Source organism: Lepus europaeus, chromosome 8, assembly GCF_033115175.1.
Source record: "Lepus europaeus isolate LE1 chromosome 8, mLepTim1.pri, whole genome shotgun sequence".
In the NCBI taxonomy this organism is placed as follows: domain Eukaryota; kingdom Metazoa; phylum Chordata; class Mammalia; order Lagomorpha; family Leporidae; genus Lepus; species Lepus europaeus.
This window is the reverse complement of record NC_084834.1, coordinates 106,668,463-106,695,557: the sequence shown is the minus strand read 5'-3', so window position 1 is coordinate 106,695,557 and position 27,095 is coordinate 106,668,463. Positions and strand designations below refer to the sequence as shown.

Sequence of the window (27,095 nt, the reverse complement as noted above, 5' to 3'; positions counted from 1 at the left end):
TATTAAGTCTTCTAATCTGTGAACTTTGGATGCCTATTTCTTTTGCCAAGATGTTTTGTAGTTTTCAGTGTACAAGTCTTGCATTTCTCTTGTTAAATTTATTTTTATTTTATTCTCTTTTGATGCTACTATAAATGATTTTTTCATTTCATTTTTGAATTGTTTATTATGAATACACAGTATAATTTTTTATGTAGTGATCTTTTTTTAAGATTTTATTTATTTGGGGCGCCGTGGCTCACTTGGTTAATCCTCCGCTTGCGGTGCCAGCATCCCATATGGGCGCCGGGTTCTAGTCCTGGTTGTTCCTCTTCCAGTCTAGCTCTCTGTTGTGGCCCGGGAGGGCAGTGGAGGATAGCCCAAGTCCTTGGGCCCTGCACCCGCACAGGAGACCAGGAAGAAGCTCTTGGTTTCAGATTGGCACAGTGCCAGCTGTGGCGGCCATTTAGGGAGTGAACCAACGGAAGGAAGATTTTTCTCTCTTCCTCTCTCTCTCACTGTCTACAACTCTACCTGTCAAATTAAAAAAAAAAAAAGATTTTATTTATTTATTTGAGAGAGAGAGTTACAGACAGTGAGAGGGAAAGACAGCGAGGAAGGTCATTCATCCACTGGTTCATTCCCCAAATGGCCACAGCTGTCAAAGCTGTACCAATCCAAAGCCAGGAGACAGGAACTTCTTCCGGGTCTCCCATGTGATAGAGGGGTCCAAGCACTTGGGTCTTCTTCTACTGCTTTCCCAGGTCATAGCAGAGAGCCTGATCAAAAGAGGAGCAGCCAGGACTAGAACAGGTGCCCATATGGAATGCCATCGCCACAGGCCAAGAATTAACCTACTGCACTAGCGTGGGCCCCAGTGTGTAATGATCTTGTACCCTGTAACCTTGTTGAACTCATTTACTAGCTAATATATGTGTGTATGTCTGTGCCTGGGTATCTGGCAAATCTACAGACAGAAAATACATTAATAGTTGCCAGAAGCTGGGAGGAAGGAGAAATGGGGAGTGAGTCCTAATTGAGTACAGGGTTTCTTTTTTACAGTGATGAAAATCTAGGATTAAATAGTGGTGATGGATGCACAGCTTAGTGAATACACTAACCAGTGCTTAACTGCATACTTAAAGACACAATCTTTGTGGGTTACAAATTTTTAATTGACATCTAATATTTTTACACATTTATGGGGTACAGTATGATAAACTGGTTCATGGATACAATGTGTAATGAGCAAATTAGGGTGATTAGTATTTCCATCTCAAACACTGTCATATCTGTGTGTTGAGGGCTTTTTATATGTAAGGCCATGTCATTTGCAAATACAATTTTACCTCTCCTATAATTTTGTTTTAAAAAGAGCAGACATCCTTGTCTTGTTCCTGATTTCTGAAAACCTTCTGTCTTTTAGCATCAAGTATTATGTTAGCTTTAAGTTTTTGTAGCTACCTTTTATTAGGTTGATAAAGTTTCCCCTCTCTTCATAATTTGTTGAGTGTTTGTACCGTTAAAGGGTGTTGAATTTTGTCAAATATTTGGTTTGCTTCTGTTGAGATGATCATGTGGTGTTTGTCCTTTATTAATTTGGTGTAATAATAAGCATTAAATAATACTCCTTTAACTGTTGTATTAGTTAACAACAGTAAATTCTTACTTTTAGGTTCTGTGTTCAGTAGTCAAGTTACTCTGATTTTTGTTTGACTCCCGTTTAAGGTAGGAGTTCTCAGTGGGGAAGGGGCCTGATTTTGTTTCACAGAGAATGGCAATATCTGAAGATACTTTTGTGTGTCATAACTGGAGGGTGACACTGACATCTAATGGGTACAGACTTGGGATGATGCTAAACTTTTTTTTTTTTTAACTTTTCCCACATTCATTGCATTGAAAAGGTTTATCACCAGTATGGAGCCGTTGATATTGAATGAAATAGGCCTTGTGGACAAAACCCTTTCCACATTCTTCACATTTGTGGCATTTCTATTCTGAGTTTGGTGTCTTACAGATAATGTTAGTGTTTCCCCTAAACATTCTCTGTTCCTGGGTCAAAGATTCCCTTAGTATTTCCCATAAGAAGATCCCTCTCTGTTTATCTAACCTACCAACAAGTTCAAAAGTTTCTCTTCCTATGGGGTCCTGGTCAACTTCACTTTTGATTCTTGTAACTATTACATCCTGTGGTTCCACTTTTTCCTCAATTTCTTGTTTAACAGTTGGCTCCTCATCATCTCTGTTCAAAACATCCAGTGAAGGCTGGCGCCGTGGCTCACTTGGCTAATCCTCCACCTGCAGCGCCGGCACCCTGGGTTCTAGTCCCAGTTGGGGCACCGGGTACTAGTCCGGGTTGCTCCTCTTCCAGTCCAGCTCTCTGCTGTGGCCCGGGAGGGCAGCGGAGGATGGCCCATGTGCTTGGGTCCCTGCAGCCACATGGGAGACCAGGAGGAAGCACCCAGCTCCTGGCTTCAGATTGGCGCAACGCCGGCCGTATTGGCCATTAGGGGAGTGAACCAACGGAAGGAAGACCTTTCTCTCTGTAACTCTGTAACTCTACCTGTGAAATAAAAATTTAAAAAAAAAAAAAAATCCAGTGAGACCAGGTTTCCATAACTCTCCATCATGACATCCTTATACGGACTTCTCTGAGCTGGATCCAGATAATCCCACTCCTCCTCATTGCCCTGCTCCGATTCTCTATTTACACTGGCTTGTGATCCAATTCAGTTCAATTCCTTGAGCTTCTCTTAGCGTTTACCTTGGGTCCAGGCTTCATGACAGGCCCAGAAGACACAAGGGAAGGTCAAAAATGGTGCCTCATCTTTGGCTCTGGTGTGGGGCTTGGGAAGGCCATTCTGGCCAGAGAATAGGAGTAGCAACTGGGGCGGCGACACAGAAGGGAGCCTCTGGTAAGGCCTACCCTGCAGCTATAAATTAGGCCTGCTGAAGACAAGCCTTCCTGGTTGTGTCCAGCCAGATCCTGCCTCAGTCCCTGAGCGGTCATGACCCCGCAGTTTATCAGACACTCCCTGGCTGCATCCCAACCTTGAACCTCAACCCTTGCGTGGCTGCACAACATTTCAGGCCTCTCTACAGCATCCTTCCAGGTTCCGGTTCCTCCTCCTTGCAGCCAAGCAGCCCTATGACCGTCTGCCCCTGGTCCAGAATGCATCACCCGGAACCTTCATATGCTAAACTTAATTCATAGAACAGCCTCCTTCCCCCAATAAAAAGAACTATCTAGCTCAAAATGTCAGTAGTGCCAAGATTGAGAGTGGTATTTTCTCAAGAATGGATGGAGTGTTTGTGTTTGATATAGGTGAATGTAAATAGGTTATAGGAACATAGTGATGGAGTTCAAGGCATCAGGAATATAATTACCATAAGCACAGGTAATCTTTCCTTGCATCCCTGATCCCAGCTAAATGTTATAAATGTAGCTGCTACTGATTACACCAAGAGCAAGAAGAATCTTTGTAGATGGTTGATAGAAATCTATCACCACATCCTGGAAAATGTCTCAAAACATGATTTTTTTCTATCTACTCCAAATTCAGCTCTCTGCACATAAGAGGTTGGAATCTGCTTCTAAACTTTGACTACCAGCAATGTTTAGTCTATTTTTTAGCTCCTAAATTAACAGCCTACAGGTTCAGAACGAATGTTTTCTTAGGGAAGATAGTTACCCAATTGCAGCCACAGCCTGCTGCTGTCTGTTCAGAGGTGCTAAATGAGGAGTCCAGGTGCTCTCCATTAACATTCATGCCCACACCTGTACCCTGTTGCTTTTGTCCAGTGGTGATAAGAGGTCAGAGACACTAAACTACAAGTAAATGCTAGTGATGAGTAGAAATTAATACCTGATGATGTTGTTTTTTGTGGTTGTCTTTTAGGGCGTAGTTTTCTTGTGTATTTCACTGTCTCTTATGAACTTGCTCTGTGCTTAACAAGTTGATCTGCCATGAACAAAGACAGCCCATTTGCAGCATGGCCCTGAAATATTTGTTTGCAAGAAAGAATTAATGGTAATATGTACCAACTCTCACTTTTATGTACAGTACTTCTCCAAAAGTGCTGCCTCAGAGAGCACTACAATAAACCAAGATTTGTACATCTGGAACTAAAATCTATGTAAACTGTAAATCCTTAAACTTATGGAGAAGATTAGTTTAGAATTTGCCCATTTGACTCTTCTTATTTAACTGTGGTAATAGATATAAATAAAACATTTATGAAGACAACTACTTGGGATAATTGGCATAAAATCATCTCTGTTTTGTATTAAGTGGCTTATTTGTATTATGGAAGTATAGTTTCATTAGTAATTTTATTAGTACTTTTAGTTTTTCTAAGAAAAAGTAGGCCGGCGCCACGGCTCAATAGGCTAATCCTCCGCCTTGCGGTGCCGGTACACCGGGTTCTAGTCCCGGTCGGGCTCCGGATTCTGTCCCGGTTGCCCCTCTTCCAGGCCAGCTCTCTGCTGTGGCCCAGGAGTGCAGCGGAGGATGGCCCAAGTGCTTGGGTCCCTGCAGCCACATGGGAGACCAGAAGGAAGCACCCAGCTCCTGGCTTCGGATCGGCACAGCGCCGGCCGTATTGGCCATTAGGGTGTGAACCAACAGAAGGAAGACCTTTCTCTCTGACTCTCACTCTCTCTCTCTCTCTCTCTCTCTCACTCTCTCACTGTCTAACTCTGCCTGTCAAAAAATAAAGAAAAAACTATGTAGGGCTTTTGATTTGATTAAAAATACTTTTTACTGCTTCATCAAGAATAATCTTAAGAGAAACTGGCATTTTTTTTTTCACAGCAAGTACATGGCAAAGATGAATACAACTAATAGAACAGTGTGGCGCCACTTCCTTGCTTCCTGACTTGGCACCAGCACTCTTACCCACTACTGCCTTTATATGTCTGTGAAATTGGGAACACAGTAAAATTGTATTGAACTTTAAAAGTTGTCATTTCCATTAACCAGGCTTCATCTGCCCCCCCCCTTTTGCTGCAGATCCTAATTATCTCATGGCTAATGAACGCATGAATCTGATGAACATGGCCAAGCTGAGCATCAAGGGCTTGATTGAGTCAGCTCTGAACCTGGGGAGGACTCTGGATTCTGACTATGCACCCCTTCAGCAGTTCTTTGTGGTGATGGAGCACTGTCTGAAACATGGTTTGAAAGGTAGGCTGTTGCCTCACAATACAAATGGGCGTGCATATATACTGGTTTTATATATATATATATAAAAATTATATGTATATATGTATATATATACTGGTGCATATATACTGGTTCCCAGCAGTATGCACTCAAGAAAAGAGCATTGTTTGTGGAACCAAAGAGTAAGAGGTGTGAATTAATAATAATAATAATAATAATCATGCATTGGAATGCTGTTTCAATGGGGGCAGGGTTATTAAATTAAGGATTTGTTGGGCTGAAAAAAGATCCTTTTATGTTACTGATGTAAGGGTTATTATAAGTAATCAAGTGCAAGAGTGTAGTCCATTTGACAGGCAGAAACAGGCTTGCCTAGACGGACTTGCACAGTGGGTTGGAGCAGAGAGGGTTCTAGATCTCAGGCCTCATGATGTGTTCCTCATTGCTCCTCCCACTGAACTATCAGCTTTTGAGAGCAGCACTTGGTCTGGTTCACCGTGATTCTGTTTCTTAGGGCTAAGGCCACAAAGTCTTCCTTAAGAAGATTGAGTGTTTTATTTTCATAAAATCTTCTCTATTATTAAAGCTTGCATAATTTTAGAACTAATAATCTAGGATTGACTACCTGAAAAAAACATTGAGTAGATGAGATGTGTGTGTTTGTGTGTATATATGTTTTGAGTAAGTACTTATGTTGTAAAGAATATTTAAAATATTGCTTTGTTTTTATTTCCTTAGCTAAAAAAACTTTTCTTGGACAAAATAAATCCTTCTGGGGACCTCTGGAATTGGTAGAAAAACTTGTTCCAGAAGCTGCAGAGATAACAGCAAGTGTTAAAGATCTTCCAGGACTTAAGTAAGTCTAGAGTTGGATTCTGCTTGTTAGGAGCATCTTTATCAACTGTCCCCTTAAGAAGATAAAGATGTCCACCACAGTTTATTTCATAACAATCCAAAATATATACCATTGTTATGAATAGGCACTGTTATGAGAGAACTGATATGTAGCATAGTAAGGAAAATGTGCCCTTGAGGGTTAATTATTCATCTAAGAGAAGTTGTTTCCTTGGTGGAATACCAAACATTATCTTACTTTTTATAGAACTTGTGAGAATCAGTTGATGAGTCTCAAGAAGTAGCAATCTTGGCAAGTGGCATGCCAGAGTCGATGTAGGAAAAAGACTGTATTTGATGGAGTTTGAGAGCAAAGACTGAAACAGCTGTCAAGTGAACATCAGAAACTGACTCCTGCAGCCTCCCTTAGAACTTGAAGGAGAGTGGTGATCACTTCCCAAATGAGATTGCTTTAATTTTAACCAGATAGAAACCTAAATTGCCTATGTCCACAGTAGTGTTTGGCTACTTGTATGTACAATCTGCACTGAATTTACCAGGATTTACTCATACATATCTGATGGAACATTTTCAGATTGCAGGCACATTCACTCATTAATATTTTGAGAGAGTTATCATCTGAAATGCACCCCTGTGTCCCAGTAGCCCACACAAAATTCCTTGGATAGCAATGAGGTGGGAGAGGTGGTGGGGAGCACCCAGTGTGCTTGTTACACTGGGAGACCCTCAGCAAGTGAGTCTGTTCCTCCATGACCCCTGTCTCTGTTATGTTTTTGTTTGGTTCGTGTTTTTGTAGGACACCAGTAGGTAGAGGAAGAGCCTGGCTTCGTTTGGCTTTAATGCAAAAGAAACTTTCAGAATATATGAAAGCTTTGATCAATAAGAAGGAACTTCTCAGGTATTACTACCTTCTTCAACTTTCTCTCTCCTTAGTATGTTCAATGTCATACAATCAGCTAGACCATCCATTATCTATTTATGCACCTATTACATAAAGTATTTAATGAAGTTTTTTTAAACTTTTTCATTGTTACCATAGATGACCATGTTTCAACCATGAAGAATTTAATTTTTGCAGCTTTGTTATAATGGAGAATTCTGTGGATTTCTCTTACAGTGAATTCTATGAACCCAATGCCCTCATGATGGAAGAAGAAGGAGCCATAATTGCTGGTTTGTTGGTGGGTCTGAATGTCATCGATGCCAACTTCTGTATGAAAGGAGAAGATCTGGACTCTCAGGTGTGTCAGTCCAAGTCCCATTACTTCAGAATTTTGATGATTAGATTTTTATGCTGACCAAATTAGAAATTCTGTGAGTCTCAAATAGTATTTGCTTCAGTTTTGATGTGAATAATAAAAGTAGCCTGTTTCCTTCCAACTTGGCTCATTTATGTATTATGAATTTTTCGAATTCTTGCCTTAGCCATGATCCCTATTAAACATGTATGAGGGTACTTCAAAATGTTGTTGGAAAGTGCAATTAAATGGCAAGTTCAAAAACAATTTTGAAATCCATTCATATAAAAATATACATTAGGAAAAATCATGTAAAGATTTCAATTTTTTTTTTTTTGACAGGCAGAATGGATAGTGAAAGAGAGAGACAGAGAGAAAGGTCTTCCTTTTTGCCATTGGTTCACCCTCCAATGGCCGCCGCGGCTGGCGCATCCCGCTGATCCGAAGCCAGGAGCCAGGTGCTTCTCCTGGTCTCCCATGGGGTGCAGGGCCCAAGGACTTGGGCCATCCTCCACTGCCTTCCCGGGCCATAGCAGAGAGCTGGCCTGGAAGAGGGGCAACCAGGATAGAATCCGGCGCCCCGACCGGGACTAGAACCCGGTGTGCCGGCGCTGCAAGGCAGAGGATTAGCCTGTTAAGCCACGGCGCCGGCCCGATTTCAAAATTTTTTTACAACAAATAAGCATCCATTTCTATAATCATTATGAAGTATCCTCATATATATATACATACACACACACACACACACACATATATATTTATACCTAGACACACAGTTGCACACCATTTATGAAAAGTCTGCTTAGCGTGATAGTTACCAGTAAAGGCTCTGAAGCCAAACTAATTAGTTTTAAATTCTGACTTCCTCATTTTTTAGCTGAATATATTTTGTAGTTAGTTTCTTGATACTTCAGATTCCTCGATGTAATACAGAGACAAAAAAAAAAAAAAAATATCCCAGGGACGCACATTTAGCCTCGTGATTAAGACACCTGCATCTCACTTTGGAGTACTTGAGCTCAAATCTCAGCTCCTGGCTCGAGCTTCCTGCTAATGCAGACCCTGAGAGACAGCAGTGAGAACTCAAATAATTGGATTCCTGCCACCCACACAGGAGCTCTCTCGCTCGCTCGCTCTCTTTCTGCCTCTCAAATTAATTAATTCGAAAAAGGTTATTTACTTGAGCTATTGTAAGGGGGAGCTATAGGAGTTGATATGTGTAATGGACTTAGAACAGGAACTAGCACAAAATTAATTGCAAAATAAATAATGCTACTTTCACTATGACTGTTTCCCACAGGAACAAGTTTCTGTTATATTTTACTGTGGAAAAATGGAAAAGGAAGTATGATATTTTGATGTGAATTTTAAAAAATACATAAACTGAATAATTGAATGGCAAACCTGAAAGATTAAGCATCTGTGTCAGTGAAGTTTGAGAGAATAGACACAAAAGTGTTAACAGGGTTCAATTTAGGGTGGTTGAGGTTATGACTGTCATAAGACTTTCTTTTTAACTGTATTCTCTAAAACTTCTAGGGGAATGTGCATTGTTTTTGTAATTAAAATTTTTTAAAGTTATTCCTAATGTTGATTCAGTAGCAAAATACCTGAAGTAAACAAAAGAGAAAGAAACTTTAAGCCTTATTTGTATTAAGGATTCCATTGATTGTTACAAGATGGCCTTCCAGTCCTATTGACTTAATCTATCACAAATTTCTGATAATTGTCATGAGTATATTACTGTTTTGAGTACTTTGAGAAATTTATTTTATGCTCTGCTAAAAGTATCTAATTTTATATTCTCTGTAGGTTGGAGTTATAGATTTTTCAATGTATCTCAAGGATGGGAACAGCAGTAAAGGTAGTGAAGGGTATGTACAAAGAAAAATAGGTTTCTTTTTTTTCTCTGATGCAGTAATATTTTGCTTTGTTCATATTTAATACTTAGAGTAATACTTTAAACAGACTTGCTGTAAAAAGTTCTGATGATAAGCTTTAAAAAAGTCTTGCCAAAAATACCTAACTATTCTGCCTACTGCTAAACTAAAAGGGTTCTTTGTTGAGTGATTTTTCTGCTGTGTGCTTTGAGGACAAACAAAATAAAAACTTACTAAAGGAATCCAGCTCTCCATCTCTTAAAGGTGTATTTGAAAATGTGATGGTCTTGACCAGAAGAACTGCAATCTCATTTTGCTTAACATTTGAAATGTGAAAGGTGTCATGGCATTATGTTTTTAAAAACAAGTATATATGGCCGGTGCCGTGGCTCACTTGGCTAATCCTCCGCCTATGGAGCCAGCACCCCGGGTTCTAGTCCCGGTTGGGGCGCCAGATTCTGTCCCAGTTGCTCCTCTTCCAGTCCAGCTCTCTGCTGTGGCCCAGGAAGGCAGTGGAGGATGGCCCAAGTACTTGGGCCCTGCACCTGCATGGGAGACCAGGAGGAAGCACCTGGTTCCTGGCTTCGGATTGGCGCAGTGCACTGGCCGTAGCAGCCATTTGAGGGTTGAACCAACAGAGGGAAGACCTTTCTCAGTCTCTCTCTCTCACTGTCTAACTCTCCCTGTAAAAAAAAAAAAAAAAGAAGAAGAAGAAGAAAGAACAAGTATATGGAAATCTGTACTGTCTTTATAATTCTTCTTGTAAATCTAAAATTATTTCAAAAGTTTAAAATATATTCATTATGTTACTTAGTAATTAGAGGTCAAAAGCATACCTTATATCTTTTATAAATTTAGCAGTTTAAAGCATAATTAGTCTGGTGTTGTTAACCTTGGCTGTTGAGTTAAGATTATATCACTTGTTCTTCTGGTAGTTGTCCAGATACATGACCTTTCTTTTTTTTTTTTTTTTTTTCAGATACATGACCTTTCATATCTTTCAGCTAAAAAGGCAGGCTGTTCAGCTTTGGCCTATTATCTGTTTAGCTGGTTCTAGAAGTGAACCTTTTCCCCAGTTCTATTTTTCATGTAACATTAGATTCTTGATCTTCATGAAAGTTTTTTATAAAGGTTGAGCATCCCTAATCCAAAAATCTAAAGTCTGAAATGCTTTAAAATCTGAGACTGTTTCAGTGCTGACAGTGTTGCTCAAAAATTTTAGATTTTGGATTCCAGATTTCCAGAAGAGGGATGCTCAGCTGGTAAAGTCCCGTAAATATTCCAAAATTTGAACACTCCTGGTGCCAAGCATTTCAGATAAGGATTACTCAACTTAAACCATTCAGTTTGAATGTAAATAGCACTTAAAGGCAAATATTGTACAAAGCCTTTGAGAACAACCGTGTAACACTGGAGTGAGCTTAATTCAGTGCCTATGACAAAAGGAAAATTATTAGTAGGTAATACTAGTGAAGTTGAAAAAAAAAACCACTAGCTCACAAGAAAATGCTTATCCTTTAAAAGCCTCTGAGTGTGACACTACTTAAGTTCTTTAGGTTTGTAAGTTATAACAAGGATTTTATTAATGTAGGGGTTTTTTTTTTTTTTAATGTTTAAACTTCTGAGTGTTTCTTATTGTTGAGAGGGCTCATCACTCTGTCTTCTGGTTCACTGTATCTGTGCCACAATTTTTTCTCCTGTATTATGAAAAAAAAAGGGGGGTTGAGGAGCAGAATCTAAAGTTATTTATATTTATTTAGTTATTTCTAAAGTTATTTATTTTATTGGACTTCCTCTCTTTTTTCCCCTCTAGAGATGGTCAGATTACTGCAATTCTGGACCAGAAGAACTATGTAGAAGAACTCAACAGACATTTAAAGTAATGGATAAATAATCTTAACTTTACTGGGGATTTGTTGGAGGGGAAAGGGACATGCGAAACTATGAACACACCATACTCTTCAAGTCTATACTGAATTCCTGCCTACCATATTTATAGTTCACTTATGAAAGATAGCCATTTTTCATTTAAGTAAGACCTTAATGTGATTATCCAGCATCAGTATAAATTTGGGGTAGTCTTGGTTCCAGCTAGCAAATTCAAAACTAATTTAAGTGAATTTTCTTTGGGGACCAGGAACTAATAAAGACTGTAATGAGTTATGGAAGTGTTACAGCAGATTATTTACTCTTTCTATGCCTTAGTTTTTTAATCTGTGACTAGGCATGCCTCACAGATAGGGTTATTGAAAGGAGTAAGTGAAAAAATGCAAGTAAATTTATTTGAAAAGTTCTTGGTGTGTATAAACAATTACTGTAGCCTGTTATTGTCATATATAGTCATCTTAAAATTTAGTGTATAGTGATGAGTATTTGGAAAGTAAAGTACAGGGTATTGTTCCGCTTTTCAAAAGATGCCATTATGTTTTTTCTTCTCTTGATAGTGCTACTGTAAACAATCTTCAGGCAAAAGTAGATGCATTAGAAAAATCCAACACCAAACTGACAGAGGAGGTAAGTGTTTTGGAAAGTTTTGTTTGACCTGTAGAATTTAATAGTATGCATTTGTGGAGCCAATAATCTTTGTGTAACTTTAGAAATGAAGGACTTGATTTTTTAGATAACATCTACTGTAGTATATATAGACCCTTATTCTGACCAGAACAGCTAATTAACTTCTCACAGAGGTCTGTTTTACCCAGTTGGATTGTGTAGGCAGTGTAACCTGGCCTATCAAGTGTCTCGATTTCTTTTGTGTGTTTTGTCTAGGCTAACCTAGAGTAAATGTCTAGCATATAGCAAAATATTCATCATTTATTCATTCAGTTAACATATTGGGCACTGTTTATTTGCTAGAGCTAGACAAAGGTTTATATGCGCCAAGCGTGGATTTCTGTGTTCAGATTGGCAAGCTGCTCACTCCACACATTCTGCTTTTTCCCTTGAGGGAGGGGATACATGTGTTGAAGAGCTCTGGTGAGAGACCAGTAATTCTGCTTACATGTCATGTGTTCCTAAGTCAGTCACTTGACCTCTAAGAGGCCCAGTTCCTCCACAGCCAAGTGAGGGTGTGCTTACTTCCCCTTTCAACCTCACAGTTACTCAGATCAGATCAGAATATATATGTTAAAAGTCCCCAAAATAAAAACAGGAAAATAATCTAATAAAAAGAATTTTCATGTTTGACTTCTGATTAATAAAGATCTCCCCCTCACACATACACAACTTGCCAAAGGCTAAACTAGAGATTTTTTTCATTAGATATTTCTATGAAAGATTTTAAAATTACCCAGGTGACAAAGAATTTCTCTTCTCTATTTCTAATTATAGTGATCCTGTTACATACAGTGAGATAAATTTGGTTAATATAAGTTCAAATTAAAGCACTAGTCAGGGAGCTGTTGTTTAATGTTTAATACGTTTTTCTTCCGAATGAAAATTTTCATTGTAATTTTGAAATTCCTCCCTTTGTTGGCTTCATTTTTGGATGAAGACTTAAATTTTACATATGTATGTAATATATATATTTAATTCATGGGTATGACCCTTAGAACCTTATCTCACAAGGCTTTTGGAATTTTCAACACAGAAACTGTCCACTGTGATTCTGCTGTCCTGTGTTGAAGCAAATTCTAGCAGAGCTCTTAAGCCTGGTCTCTAAAATTAGCCTACTTGAGTTCATATCCCAGCTGTGGCCCTTGCTGATTTTCTGATCCTGGGCTAATCACTTAAACTTCTACTACTGACATTGTTTTGCAGATTACATGATGTACGACTCAGCCAAGTCTTGGGACAGTGCTTCACACATCATGAGCACTTAATAAATACGTTGTTAATTTTGTTCCTTCAGCCACAGAATTATCCTCCTGACTAGATGTATTATACCAACAATATTTATTTATGCATTTATTTTCTGATTTATTTTACCAATAACATTTATTTTCTTGAAACTTTGAACCTTAAGTGATAGGTAAGCACTGTGTATACTTTGTAGAGAACAGAAAAAGCTAATCAGGTCTGCCTTTTCTCCTTTCTGTTTTTGGTTTTAAGATCAGTTAAAAAACAAATTAACAGACCTCTTTTCTACTCCTGAGTTCTAAACCAGTATGGTAAAATGAGATTAATTAAGCACATGGAGATGTAAATATCCGTATCTTTCAGTTCACTTTTCCATGGACTTTCTGAAGTCCCTGCATAATTACCAGTCCCGTGTAGCAGTAGGGAAATGGGCTTCCAGGCCTGCCTTAGGAAAACATGCCTGAGCCCTAGCTGCTCCGCACTCAGCATGTTAGGCTCTGGGCAGAACCCGTAGCTGCTGCTGGTGAGGAGATAAAGAAGAGGGTGATGACCTGACTGAGCTGCGTGGTTCCTCCTCCCAGTTCATCAGAGACCTTAACTTTCTGCAGGGGGAATTGAGGTTAGTAGGTTCAGAAAAGGAGAAAGTGTTTCCACCTTACTTTTCTCTCCTCTGAAATGGGATGTAAATATTTCCCCTTAGCAATGTACTGCTAAGAACATTACTTTATCTTTTTAGATGATGAAATTAAAAACCTAATCACTGCTTAATTGGATTTTTTTTTCTTTCTTTTTTTTTTTTTTCGGACAGGCAGAGTGGACAGAGAGAGAGCATGGAGAAAGGTCTTCCTTTGCCGTTGGTTCACCCTCCAATGGCTGCCGTGGCCAGCGCGCGGCGCTGATCCGAAGCCAGGAGCCAGGTGCTTCTCCTGGTCTCCCATGCGGGTGCAGGGCCCAAGTACTTGGGCCATCCTCCACTGCACTCCTGGGCCACAGCAGAGAGCTGGCCTGGAAGAGGGGCAACCAGGATAGAATCCGGCGCCCCAACCGGGACTAGAACCCGGTGTGCGGGCGCCACAAGGCGGAGGATTAGCCTGTTAAGCCACGGCGCCGGCCTTTTCTTTTTTTTTTTTTTTTGACAAGCAGAGTGGACAGTGAGAGAGACAGACAGAGAGAAAGGTCTTCCTTTTGCCATTGGTTCACCCTCCAATGGCCGCCGTGGCCAGTGCACTGCGGCTGGCGCATCGCGCTGATCCGAAGGCAGGAGCCAGGTGCTTCTCCTGGTCTCCCATGCGGGTGCAGGGCCCAAGCACTTGGGCCATCCTCCACTGCACTCCCTGGCCACAGCAGAGAGCTGGCCTGGAAGAGGGGCAACCGGGACAGAATCCGGTGCCCCAACCGGGACTAGAACCCGGTGTGCCGGTTCCACAAGGCGGAGGATTAGCCTATTGAGCCATGGCGCCGGCCAATTGGATCTTTTAGAATATGAACTTTGGTGTTCATTTCTTTAATCTTTTTAGATCATTTGTTTTTTTGTTTTGTTTTAAAGATTTATTTATTTATTTATTTGAAAGAGTTACACAGAGAGAGGAGAGGCAGAGAGAGAGAGTTCCTCCATCCACTGGTTCACTCCCCAGATGGCTGCAACGGCCAGAGCTGCACCGATCCAAAGCCAGGAGTTTCTTCCAGGTCTCCCACGTGGGTGCAGGGGCCCAAGGACTTGAGCCATCCTCCACTGCTTTCCCAAGCCACAGCAGAGAGATTGACTGGAAGTGGAGCAGCCAGGTCTCGAACCGGCGCCCATATTGGATGCCGGCGCTTCAGGCCAGGGCATTAACCCGTTGAGCCACAGCGCCAGCCCCTTTTTAGATCATTTGTAAAACAGCTTATGGAGCATTCATAATGTGTATTCCATGATGTGGTTCCATGCATGAGGTGACTTCTTTTACTAAAAATTTTCAGAAATAGATATTCTTGCTTAATATAATTACAAGATACCCAGGAGGACATCCTGGAGGTAAAAATTCTTGTAAAAAGCAGTAATGAAGAGATACTGCTTAATTTTTTTAGCCTGCTTTAAAAGTATTTCTTCTAAAAAAAAAAGTATTTACTTGAAAGAGTTACACAGAGAGGGAAGGAGAGGCAGAGAGAGAGGTCTTCCATCTGCTGGTTCACTAGCCCCATTGGCCGCAATGGCCAGAGCTATGACGGTCCGAAGCCAGGAGCCAGGAGCTTCTTCCCGGATCTCCCATGTGGGTGCAGGGACCCAAGGACTTGGGCCATCCTCTACTGCTTTCCCAGGCCATAGCAGAGAGCTTGATCAGAAGTGGAGTAGCCGGAACTCAAACTGGTACCCATATGGGATACTGGCACTGCAGGCTGCGGCTTTACCTACTACGTCATAGCACTAGCCCCAGCAATAACTTTTTTTAAAATTTTTATTTATGTATTTATTTGAAAGGCAGGCAGACAGAAGGAGAGCTCTCATCTGTTTTACTCCCCAAAATGCATCACACAACAGCTGGAACTGGACTGAGGCTGAACCTGGGAGCCAGGAACTCAATCCAGGTCTCCCACATGAGTGGCAGGGACCCATGTAATACAGCCATCTCCTGCTGCTTCCAGGATCCATGTTAATAGGGATCTGGAAGCAGGAGCAAATGGGACTTGAACCAGGCACTCCCATGTGGAATGTGAGTGTCCCAGCAGGCATATTAACCACTACGCCAAATGCCTACTCCAGCACATTTTTATTGGGTTATATAGATGGCTTTGTTCATTCCCAAGAATATCCAAACCTAAAAAATATGTCCTAGCACATCATGAGTTGTACTATATTAACAAAAGATAAAAGATTCTCTTTAAATTTCATCAACAGCTCGCAGTTGCAAACAACAGGATTATTACCTTGCAAGAAGAAATGGAACGAGTCAAAGAGGAAAGCTCCTACATATTGGAGTCCAATCGGAAGGTTAGTCTAACTGGACTTATAAAGTATTTACAGGGAGCACATCGATGTGTTAGCAGCAGGAGGAGGACTGTTTTAAGCAGCGGGTACTTGCACGTATCAAGCATACTGTTTTTATTTCAATCTCATGCATAATTGAGTATACAGCAAAGGTTGTGACTGGGTTATACCTCTTATCAAAGATGCTCCTTGACTTCCCTGCCTCCTACATCTGTTTAGAAACTGCCAGAAAGTTGAACTCAGTTTCTTGCTTTTATGTACTGATTTGTATTGTATTTTATTTAACTGTTATACTTGTTATATTGAATATACCATTATCTTTATAACATGTAAGTGCTTTATAAGAAGTGACTGACACCTCATTTATGTGATATCACTGGGAAAGAGTTAATATCTTCAAGAGCAAACTTTTTTGTGTGTTTCATCAAATTTTTGCAAACCTTTTCTATATTGCACAATTCTAAATCTCCTTAGTTACAGGACTTAACTTGACACATTTAGGCATGTGTGCTGACTGAAGATCATAATTATCAATCTAGGTAGTTCTATACTAAATTATAAAGATGCTGTGATAGGAAACTGCTAAGATTGATAGAGCTTCAAGCACCTAGATTTCTAATCTGTTGTGACCTAGGAATGCACATTTCTATAGTTACTAAAATTGTTCCTAAAAAGCAGTTAGGCTCTGAGTACGATCTTTAGCAGTTATTTCTAAGAATAGAGTTTGATTTTACTGAATGGACTTAATGAAAACAAGTGTGGCCGGCACCGCGACTCAATAGGCTAATCCTCTGCCTGCGGCGCCAGCACACCAGGTTCTAGTCCCGGTTGGGGTGCTGGATTCTGTCCCGGTTGCCCCTCTTCCAGGCCAGCTCTCTGCTATGGCCCGGGAGTGCAGTGGAGGATGGCCTAAGTCCTTGGGCCTTGCACCCGCATGGGAGACCAGGAGAAGCACCTGGCTCCTGGCTTCGGATCAGTGCGATGCGCCGGCCACAGCGGCCATTGGAGGGTGAACCAATGGCAAAAGGAAGACCTTTCTCTCTGTCTCTCTCTCTCACTGTCCACTCTGCCTGTCAAAAAAAAAAAAAAAAAAAAGAAAGAAAAAAGAAAACCAGTGTGACTGCACAGAAGAGATTTTTGATCCCTACTTATTTCTAGCTGTAAAATCCTTCTATAGTTGAAAACAGTAGATACAAGATTTCTGTAGAATTTATGTATTCCCATTTAAACTTTTGGCACAACTCATAATTTGCAGCAAATATTGGATTTTTTTTTTTTTGAGGCTAAAATGTTACCACCTAGTTTGATAACCCAGCTTACGATTTTAGGTCAAGTAACGGGATTTTAGGTAAAGTAACGGGAAACTTCACAGTTCAGGTCTTTTGAAATTTACTAGACCTTTTCAGTTACCTCATTGTCTTTCTGTGTTGTTAGACCTACTTAGGTATGGTGTGGATTATTTATATGCTTAAATATGTAATATGTATCTCTTTAAGGGTCCTAAGCAAGACAGAACTTCAGAAGGGCAAGCACTAAGTGAAGCCAGAAAACATTTGAAGGAGGAGACACAATTACGACTGGTAAGCTTTGCTTAGATTCTGATAGTTCAGGGTCGGGTGTTGTGGCACAGCAAGTTAAGCCACTGCCTGCAATGCCAGCAACCCATAAAGGTGCCAGTTCATGTCACAGCTGCTCCATTTCTGACCCAGCTCCCTGCTAAGGTGCCTGGGAAGCACCAGAGGATGGTGCAAGCGCTTGGGCTCCTTCACCCATGTGGTAGACCCACATGAAGTTCCAGGCTCCTGTCTTCTACCTGGCCCAGCCCTGGCCATTGCAGCCATTTGGGGAGTGATCCAGCAGATTTAAGATTCTCTCTCTCTCTCTCTCTCTCCCTTTCTCTATATAATTCTTTATATATATATTATATATATATATATATAATCAGGAACACATTAAAAGGTTTTACAGGGGAAGACCAAGATCAGAGGTATAAATGGTGTTGTAAAATTTGCATGTGTGCATTGTATACATGTGTCAGAACACATTATAACTTGTAGGTACACACAGTTATCAGGTGCTAAGCAGCCAGTCTGTTTCAATTATCTAAGGACATGGAAATGCTAACTAAAATGATTTTATCAGTACCTATTAGATATATAAGTGAAATTATCATACTGTGCCCCATAAATATGTAAGATTATGATAATTAGTAAGTGAAAACCTCTTAAAGTTGAAAAAGATGTTTTATGCCTATAAAATTGTTTCTCATTCATTTTCAACCACACTCTCTATAATTCTTAATCTATTTTTTTTTAAGATTTATTTATTTGGGCCGGCGCCGCAGCTCAATAGGCTAATCCTCCACCTGCACCTTTTTAAAAAACATTTGTTGGCCAGCGCCATGGCTTAACAGGCTAATCCTCTGCCTTGCGGCGCCGGCACACCAGGTTCTAGTCCCGGTCGGGGCACCGATCCTGTCCCGGTTGCCCCTCTTCCAGGCCAGCTCTCTGCTGTGGCCCGGGAGTGCAGTGGAGGATGGCCCAAGTGCTTGGGCCCTGCACCCACATGGGAGACCAGGAGAGGCACCTGGCTCCTGGCTTTGGATCAGCGCAGTGCGCCGGCCGCAGCACGCCGGCCGCGGCAGCCATTGGAGGGTGAACCACCGGTAAAGGAAGACCTTCCTCTTTCTCTCTCTCTCTCTCTCTCTCTCTCTCTCTCACTGTCTACTCTGCCTGTCCAAAAAAAAATATATATATTTATTTATTTGAGAGGCAGAGTTGCAGACGGAGGGAGGGAGAGATGGAGAGAGAGGTCTTCCATCCACTGGTTCACTCCCCAAATGGCCAAAATGGCCAAAGCTGAACCAATCTGAAGACAAGAGCCAGGAGCTTCTTCCAAGTCTCTCACTTGGGTGCAGGGATACAAGGACTTGGGCCATCTTCCACTGCTTTCCCAGGCCACAGCAGAGAGCTGGATCGGAACATGAATTGGTGCCCACATAGGATGCTTGTGCTGCAGGCTGAAGCTTAGCTCACTTTGCTACAGTGTGCCCCTATCAGTCTATTTTCTGAGTATTCTCAGCAGCAATGAGATTTAGCTAATCTTAATAGTTTTTGCTTTTATACTTTGTGTTCCAAGAACATTAAGTATACAAAATCTGCTTTGTCATCTCATGCAAACTTCCAGCAGCAGCTCAAAGATTCTGCTAAGTGTTCTAGGAGGGGCCACTCCTCTGTTCCTCACCAAGATCCCTGACAGAGAATTACTCTTTTTCTTTTTTTCTGTTATTTGTAAATTATTCTTGCTCTTAGAGATAAATGGTGAAAATTGTGATTTGGCATTAGAATTGAGAATTTTTTTTAAATAAAAATTATGCCCGTACAAACTCATCATGGGGCCGGCACCATGGCTCACTTGGTTAATCCTCTGCCTGCGGCGCTGGCATCCCATATGGGCACCAGATTCTGGTCCTGGTTGCTCCTCTTCCACTCCGGCTCTCTGCTGTGGCCCGGGAGGGCAGTGGAAGATAGCCCAAGTGCCTGGGCCCCTGCACCTGTGTAGGAGACCAGGAGGAGGCACCTAATCATGTAAAGATAGGAATCTCAGTTAAACAGCCCCTGATGAAAATCTGAAAGTTTTCCATATCCTTTTATTACAATAAATATTTGTTAAGGTAAGAAACTAAAATATTAGCCAAGGTCCTGTGTACAGTGTGGGTGCAGAAGAACTTCAGGACTTTGTATGTATCTTCTGCATAATATTGTGTTAATAGTAGTCCAAACAAAAGGAGGTTTCTTATTAAGTGAACCTAAAATTCAGTTAGCTGTGTAGACCATGTACCCTAGGGACCTAGAATGCCTTCTGGTTTCCTTGGGTTCATGACTATATCAATAATATTCAAATTCAGCAAAATTACAGCTGCCTCATTTTGTGCTGACTGTTGTAGCACTTCATGCATAGTTATATAAGAGGATGTGGCATCCATTGTCTTAATTTGTAATGAAGTGCCTCAAATACATGAATATTTTAGACACTAAGTACAAGTACACTGTCTTTGGCCTAGCAAGTGTTTCAGATTTGTACAATATTGAGCAAATGTTACTGTAATTGTCCTAACTGTGATCCTCGTTGTTACTGTCTCTGTAAATGAATGGCAGCTTATAGCTATTTTGCCCAACTATTCAGTTTTGGTTTCCCCTTTCCTGTGAACTGTTATGAGTTGTACTCTGTCAAAGAGAGTAAGCAGTATATTTACCTTTGGGGTCAGGATGTTGAAAAGGAACTGGAGCTGCAGATCAGCATGAGACAGGAGATGGAATTGGCTATGAAGATGCTGGAGAAGGACGTCTGTGAGAAGCAGGATGCCCTGGTGTCTCTGCGGCAGCAGCTGGATGACCTCAGGGCTCTCAAGCATGAACTTGCCTTCAAGCTGCAGGTAGGGGAAGGAAGAGGCATGGACTTGCTGGCTCTCTGACTTCTTGACACTGCCCTTGCCCTCCTTGTCCTCTAGAATCTTACTTCAAATACAACACATTTGAAGCTAGCTGCCAGTAAGCCACTTTAAGAATTAAACTGTGCAAGGAGCTGCTGTTGCTGTTCTGGAAAATCAGGGCCACTGTTAATGTGGCAGTGGAGATCTGGGTCTTTACTGTCCTATGAGATAACTTCTGTACACCACTCTAACATTTTAGATAAATTGGTGTACCTTCTGATACTATCTGACAGCTGCATATAACAAAACTAATTTTAAATAAATACCTTTTGCTTCTTGTTTTCTATTTGGGAATTAATTGATAAACATATGACCATTTCTGTTTATTTACCCTTAGAGTCAAAAGGCAGATATAGTTATATTTCAAGATTAAATGTTGGAAAAATACACACAGACTGAAAGTGAAAAGATAGAAGAAAGAATGGAAAAAAATAGTCCATGCTAACAGAAAGTAAAAATCAGCAGGTGTAGCCATCCTAATATCAAACAAATAGATTAACACAAAAACTGTTAAAAGAGACAAAGAAGGGCATTAAGTAATGATTAAGGGATCAATTCAACAGGAAGATATGACTGTAATAAATGTGTATGCACCCAATGCCAGGACACCTGGCTATTTAAAACAAATACTAATGGATCTAAAGGGAGACATAGTCTCCAATAAAAGAGTAATGGGGGACTTCAACACCCCGCTTTCATCAATGGGCATATCTAGACAGAAAATCAACAAACAGAGCTAATCTCTATGGACCAAATGGACATAACTGATATCTACAGAACCTTTCATCCCACAGTTGCAAAATACACATTGTTTTCATCAGTACATGGAACTTTCTCTAGTATAGACCATATGCTAGGCCATAAAGCAAGTCTTACCAAATTGAAAAAAAAAAAATGAGGCCGGCGCCACGGCTCACTACAGTAATCCTCCGCCTGCAGCACTGCCACCCCGGGTTCTAGTCCCAGTCGGGGCGCCAGATTCTGTCCCAGTTGCTCCTCTTCCAGTCCAGCTCTCTGCTGTGGCCTGGGAGTGCAGTGGAGGATGGCCCAGGTGCTTAGGCCCTGCACCCACATGGGAGACCAGGAGGAAGACCTGGCTCCTGGCTTCGGATCGGCACAGTGTGCTGGCCACAATGCGCTGGCTGTAGTGGCCACTTGGGGGGTGAACCAACAGAAAAAGGAAGACCTTTATCTCTGTCTCTCTCTTTCTTACTGTCTAACTCTGCCTGTCCAAAAAAGAAAAAAAAAAAATCATACCATGCGTCTTTTCTGACCACAATGGAATGAAGCTGGAAATTAACAACTGAATCTCTAGAAAATATGCAAACGCATGGAGACTGAACAGCATGCTCCTGAATGAATAGTAGGTCATAAAAGAAATCAAAAGAGAAATGAAAAAATTTCTAGAAATGAATGAAGATGACAGTACAGCATATCAAAACTTATGGGATACAGCAATGTTAACTTATGGGAAAAGCAATGTTAAGAGGGAAGTTTAAGGGCCAACCCTGTGGTGTAGTAGGTTAAGCATCTGCCTGCAGTGCTGGCATCCCATGTAGGCACCAGTTCAAGTCCAAGCTACTCCATTTCTGATCCAGCTCCCTGCTGATGGCCTGGGAAAGCAGTAGATGGCCCAAGTACTTGGGCCCCTGCACCCATTGGGTGACCTGGAAGAGGCTCCTGGCTCCTGGCTTCAGATGGGCCCAGCTCCAGCAGTTGACGGCCATTTGGGGAGTGAACCAGGGGTTAGTGTACCTCTCTCTATCTCTCTCTCTCTCTCTCTCTCTCTCTGTAACTCTGCCTCTCAAGTAAATAAATAAAAAAAGTTTATAGAAAAAAAAGTTTATTGAAGTTGGTGCCTGCATAAAGAAATTGGAAAGACACCAAATAAATGATCTATCATTGAATCTCAAGGACCAAGAAAGACAACAAACCAAACCCCAAATAGTAGGAGGACAGAAATTATTAAAATTAGAGAAGAAATAAATAAAATTGAAATGAAAAAAGTTACAAAAGATCATTGAAATGAAGAGCTAGTTTTTTTTAAAGATTTTATTTATTTATTTTAGAGATGAAGTTACAGAGAGAGGGAGAGACAGAGAGAAAGGTCTTACATCCTCTGGTTCACTTGACAAAAGGCTGCAATGACTGGAGCTGAGTCAATCTGAAGCCAGGAGCCAGGAGCATCTCCTGGGTCTGCTACATAAGTGCAGGGGCCCAAGCACTTGGGCCATCTTCCACTGCCTTCCCAGGCCATAGTAGAGAGCTGGATCAGAAGTGGAGCATCCAGGACTTGAACCGGCGCCCTGTGGGATTCTGGCACCACAGGCAGAAGTTTAGCCCACTAAGCCAGCCACAAAGAGCCAGTTTTTTATAAAAACAAACAAAATTGAGAACACCATTGGCTCAAGTAACCAAAAAAAAAAAAAAAAAGACTTAAATTAATGACTTCAGAGATTAAAAAGGAGATATAACAGTGGATACTACAGACACAAAAAGAATCATTAAGAAGTAATTCAAACAGCTATATACCAACAAATTGGAAAATCTAGAAGAAATAGATAGATCCCTGGACACATACAATCTACCAACACTGAGTCATGAAGACATAGAAAATGTAAACAGACCAATAACCAAGATGAAGACAGTTAGTAATGAAGACCCAAAGAAAAGCCCAGGATCAGATGGCTTCACTGCTGAATTCTACCAGACTTTAAAAGAAGAACTAATTCCAATTCTTCTCAAGCTATTCAAAAACAATTAAAAGGGATGGAATCCTCCCAACTCCTTCTATGAAACCAGCATCACTTTAATTCCTAAACCGGAAAAAGATACAAAGAAAGGGAACTATAGACCAATATCCTGATGAACATAGATGCAGAAGTCCCCAACAAAATATTAGCTAATCAAATCCAACAGCACATCAGAAAGATTATTTACCCAGACCAAGTAGGATTTATCCTTGATATGGAGGGATGGTTCAACTTAGGCAAATCAATAAATATGATATATCACATTAGTAAACTGAAGTATAAAAACTGTTTGATTATCTCAATAGATGCAGAGAAAGCATTTGATAAAATACAACATCTTCTTATGATAAAAACCTTAAGCAAATTGGATATAGAAGGAAATCTAAGCACAATCAAGGCTGTTCATGACAAACCCACAGCCATCATATTATTGAATGGGGAAAAGTTGGAGGCCTTCCCACTAAAATCTGGAACCAGACAATCACTATTGCTATTCAATATAGTCTTGGAAGTTTTAGCCAGAGCCATTAGGCAATAAAAAGAAATCAAAGGGATACGAATTGGAAAAGAGGAAGTCATATTATCCCTATTTGCAGATGACATGATTCTATTTATAGGAGAAGCAAAAGACTCCACTGAGAGACTATTGGACTCATAAAAGAGTTTGTTAAACTTGCAGGATATAAAATTAGTACAAAAAACTCAGTAGCCTTTGTATACACAGACAATGCCATGGCTGAGAAAGAACTTATAAGATCAATCCCATTCACAATAGCTACAAAAAGAAGTAAATACCTGGGATAAATTTAACCTAGGAGTTAAAACAAAATTTTTTAATTTAAAAAATTTAATAAATTTAAAAATTTTTTGAAGAAAAAAATAGAAGACACTAAAAAATGGAAAAAGCTTTCATGCTCATGAATTGGAAGAATTAATATCATCAAAATGTCCATACTACCTAATCCAGTTTACAGAGTCAATGCTATCCCAATCCAAATACAATGACATTCTTCTCAGATTAAAAAAAAAAAAAAGGTGCTAAAATTCATATGGAAACACAAGAGACCCTGAGTAGCTAAAGCAATCTAAAATAACAAAAAGCCTGAGGCATCACAATACCAGATTTCAAGGGCAGTTAAAATCCAATATCCTGGTACTGGCACAAAAATAGACATGTAGACCAATGGAACGTAATAGAAACTCCAGAAACCAATCCACACATCTACAGCCAACTAATCTTTGACAAAGGAGATAAAATCAATCCCTGGAGAAAGGACAGTCTTTTCAACAAATGTTGCTGGAAAAATTGGATCTCTGTGTGCAGAGTATGAAACAAGACCCCTACCTTACACCTTATACAAAAATCAACTCTAAATGGATCAAGGAGCTAAATCTGTGACCTGATACCATCAGATTACTAGAAGAGAACATTAGGGCAACTCTGCAAGACATTGGCATAGGCAAAGACTTCTTGGAAAAGATCCCAGAAGCACAGGAAGTCAAAGCCAAAATAGACAAATGGGATTATATCCAGTTGAGAAGCTTCGTGCTGCACTGCAAAAGAGGCAACTGACAGAATGGGAGAAAATATTTGCAAACTATGCAACTGATAGAGGATTAATGTCCAGAATCTATAAAGAGCTCAAGCAATTCAACAACAACAAAACAAACAATCCAGTTAAGAAATGGGCAAAGGACTTAAACAGGCATTTTTCAAAAGAGGAAATTAAATGGCTGATAGACACATGAAAAACCACTCAGGATCACTAGCTGTCAGGGAAATGCAAATCAAAACTAGACTGAGGTTTCACCTCACCCCAGTTAAAATGGCTGTCATACAGAAATTAACAAACAATAAATGCTGGCGAAGATGTGGGGAAAAAAGTATCCTAATCCACTGTTGATGGGAATGTTAACTAGTACAGCTATTGTGGAAGACCGTATGGAGATACCTCAGAAAGCTGAAAATAGATAAACAATATGACCCAGCAATCCCACTCATGGGAATTTACCCAAAGGAAATGAAATCAACATTGAAAAACTTACCTGTACCCCCATGTTTATTGCAGTTCAATTCATAATAGCTAAGATATGGAATCAACCCAGATAGCCATCAACTGATGAATGGATAAAGAAATTGTGGTGTATATATAGTATGGAATACTACTCAGTGGTTAAAAAAAGAATGAAATCCTGTCTTTTTCAATAAAATGGATGCAACTGGAAACCATTATACTTAGTGAAATAAGCCAATCCCATAAAGACAAATACCATGTTTTCCCTGATCTGTGGTAATTAACAGAGTGCCAAAAATGTAATGTGTAAGAGAAATTGACATTTTGAGATTCAATGATTGTTTACAGCTGTTGTTTCTACTGTTGAGGAGCAGTGTTTTTTTTTTTCTTTTTACTATTTGTGGAACTCTTTATTTAGTGTAGGGTTAATCTTATGAGTATAAAGTAAACAAAGTAGATAATTATAAAAATTGAGAGGGAATAAGAGAGGAAGGAGGAGGAAGGGTGGGAAATATCACTATGTTCCTAAATCTGTATATACTGGATATTTGTTTACCTTAAATATAAAGATTAAAGCAATAAAAAAGATTATATGTTGGGAATAGCATAGTGGTATAGCAGGTTAAGCCTCCACATATATTGCCAGCATTCCACATGAGCACTGGTTCAAGTCCTGGCTGCTTCACTTCCGATCCAGCTCCTTGCTGATGTGCCTGGGAAAGCAGTGGAAGATGACCCAAGTACTTGGGCCCTTGCCACTCACATGGGAGACCTAGATGAAGCTCTGAGTTTGACCTGGCCAGTGCGGTCATTTGGGGAGTCAACCAGTAGATGGAATATCTCTCTGTCTTTCCCTCTCTCTCTCTAATTCTGTATTTCTGATACATAAATAAATCTTTTAAAAATGTTACATAAATCATTTCTTATTCTTTTCTGTAACAGAGTTCAGACTTAGGGGTAAAACAGAAAAGTGAACTAAACAGTCGCTTAGAAGAGAAGACTAATCAGATGGCTGCTACCATTAAACAACTTGAACAAAGGTAAAAGTGCTTTTTCCTTCATGAAACATTTTGGGCTGTCAGTGCTGGAAGTGAAGGGAAGTGCTTTGCATTTGGCAAAGAAAAGTATATGAAATTCTTCCAATTTGACAGATTTTGTTTGTGTTTTCTAAGATGTCACTGACAGCATTTTAAAATAATGTTAACCTTTCTTGATTGCTCTGATTGTTGGAACTCTTAATGCATTTCATTGTTGATGTGAGAGAAAAGATCCTCAGATGAAAGCACTTTTAAATATGTGTTTGTAATTTTGTGATTTTATTATTTATCACTAAAGTCTTTGAATACTTTGAGGCTAGGTGATGTTGGGATACTGAGACATAGGTGTTCTCCAGGGATCTATTCTGATCTTTCCCTTCTTTAACTTGAACTCTTTTTCTCCTCTTTCACATCTCCCTCTTCTCTCTACTTTGTCTTGCACAGTCCTGTAGCCTGCAGTGTCTTACCCAGCATGAATCTCCAACTCTGACCTCCATCTGGAGACCACTTTTAAGTTTTCCTCCTCTGACCAGCTATCTCCTATCAGTGCCTACAGTTCCATCTGCCTGAGGCACATCTTCTCCCCATGCCACTCTCTTCTTTCTTTTTGTCTAAAACCATTGTTTTCTTCCTGGTGACTCAGCACTAAGAGAAATGGCTGCTTGAGTGTAGCATGGCACTTCTCATGGTCATTCGATATTTCTGCTTTTAACCTCACTCATCATCCTTCCTGTATATGATCAAAATAAAGTCCTGGCCCTTGGACTTGCATGCCATTTTCCCTGCCTATTCCATTCCTAAAAGTTCTGTCCATTAGAACTGCCCTTCCTCTACTCCCTCCCTTGTTCTTCAGGTGTATTTGTTAAACTAGACTGAAGTGCCACACTCCAGCTTCCTCTGATGGCTCTTCCCAACTAG

At 40.3% G+C, this 27,095-nt stretch overlaps 1 protein-coding gene across 7 annotated transcripts in view; it reads left to right on the top strand.

Moving 5' to 3' along the window:
* The window catches only part of RUFY3 (RUN and FYVE domain containing 3), a 91,871-nt gene that overhangs the window by 50,759 nt on the left and 14,017 nt on the right, over positions 1–27,095 (top strand). For 6 of the 7 annotated variants that reach the window (XR_009866579.1, XM_062198732.1, XM_062198733.1 and 3 more), the window contains 11 exons: positions 4,992–5,165; positions 5,883–6,000; positions 6,796–6,897; positions 7,117–7,240; positions 9,050–9,111; positions 10,931–10,996; positions 11,562–11,631; positions 15,791–15,883; positions 17,377–17,460; positions 20,148–20,315; positions 26,083–26,180. Coding sequence is in view for 6 of the 7 variants with exons in the window: in XM_062198732.1 (XP_062054716.1) it covers positions 4,992–5,165; positions 5,883–6,000; positions 6,796–6,897; positions 7,117–7,240; positions 9,050–9,111; positions 10,931–10,996; positions 11,562–11,631; positions 15,791–15,883; positions 17,377–17,460; positions 20,148–20,315; positions 26,083–26,180 (1,159 nt within the window). In the remaining variant the exon portion in view is untranslated. Of the gene's footprint in view, positions 1–4,991; positions 5,166–5,882; positions 6,001–6,795; positions 6,898–7,116; positions 7,241–9,049; positions 9,112–10,930; positions 10,997–11,561; positions 11,632–15,790; positions 15,884–17,376; positions 17,461–20,147; positions 20,316–26,082; positions 26,185–27,095 lie in introns of those variants that run through there. The other variant, XM_062198737.1, reaches the window with a different exon arrangement.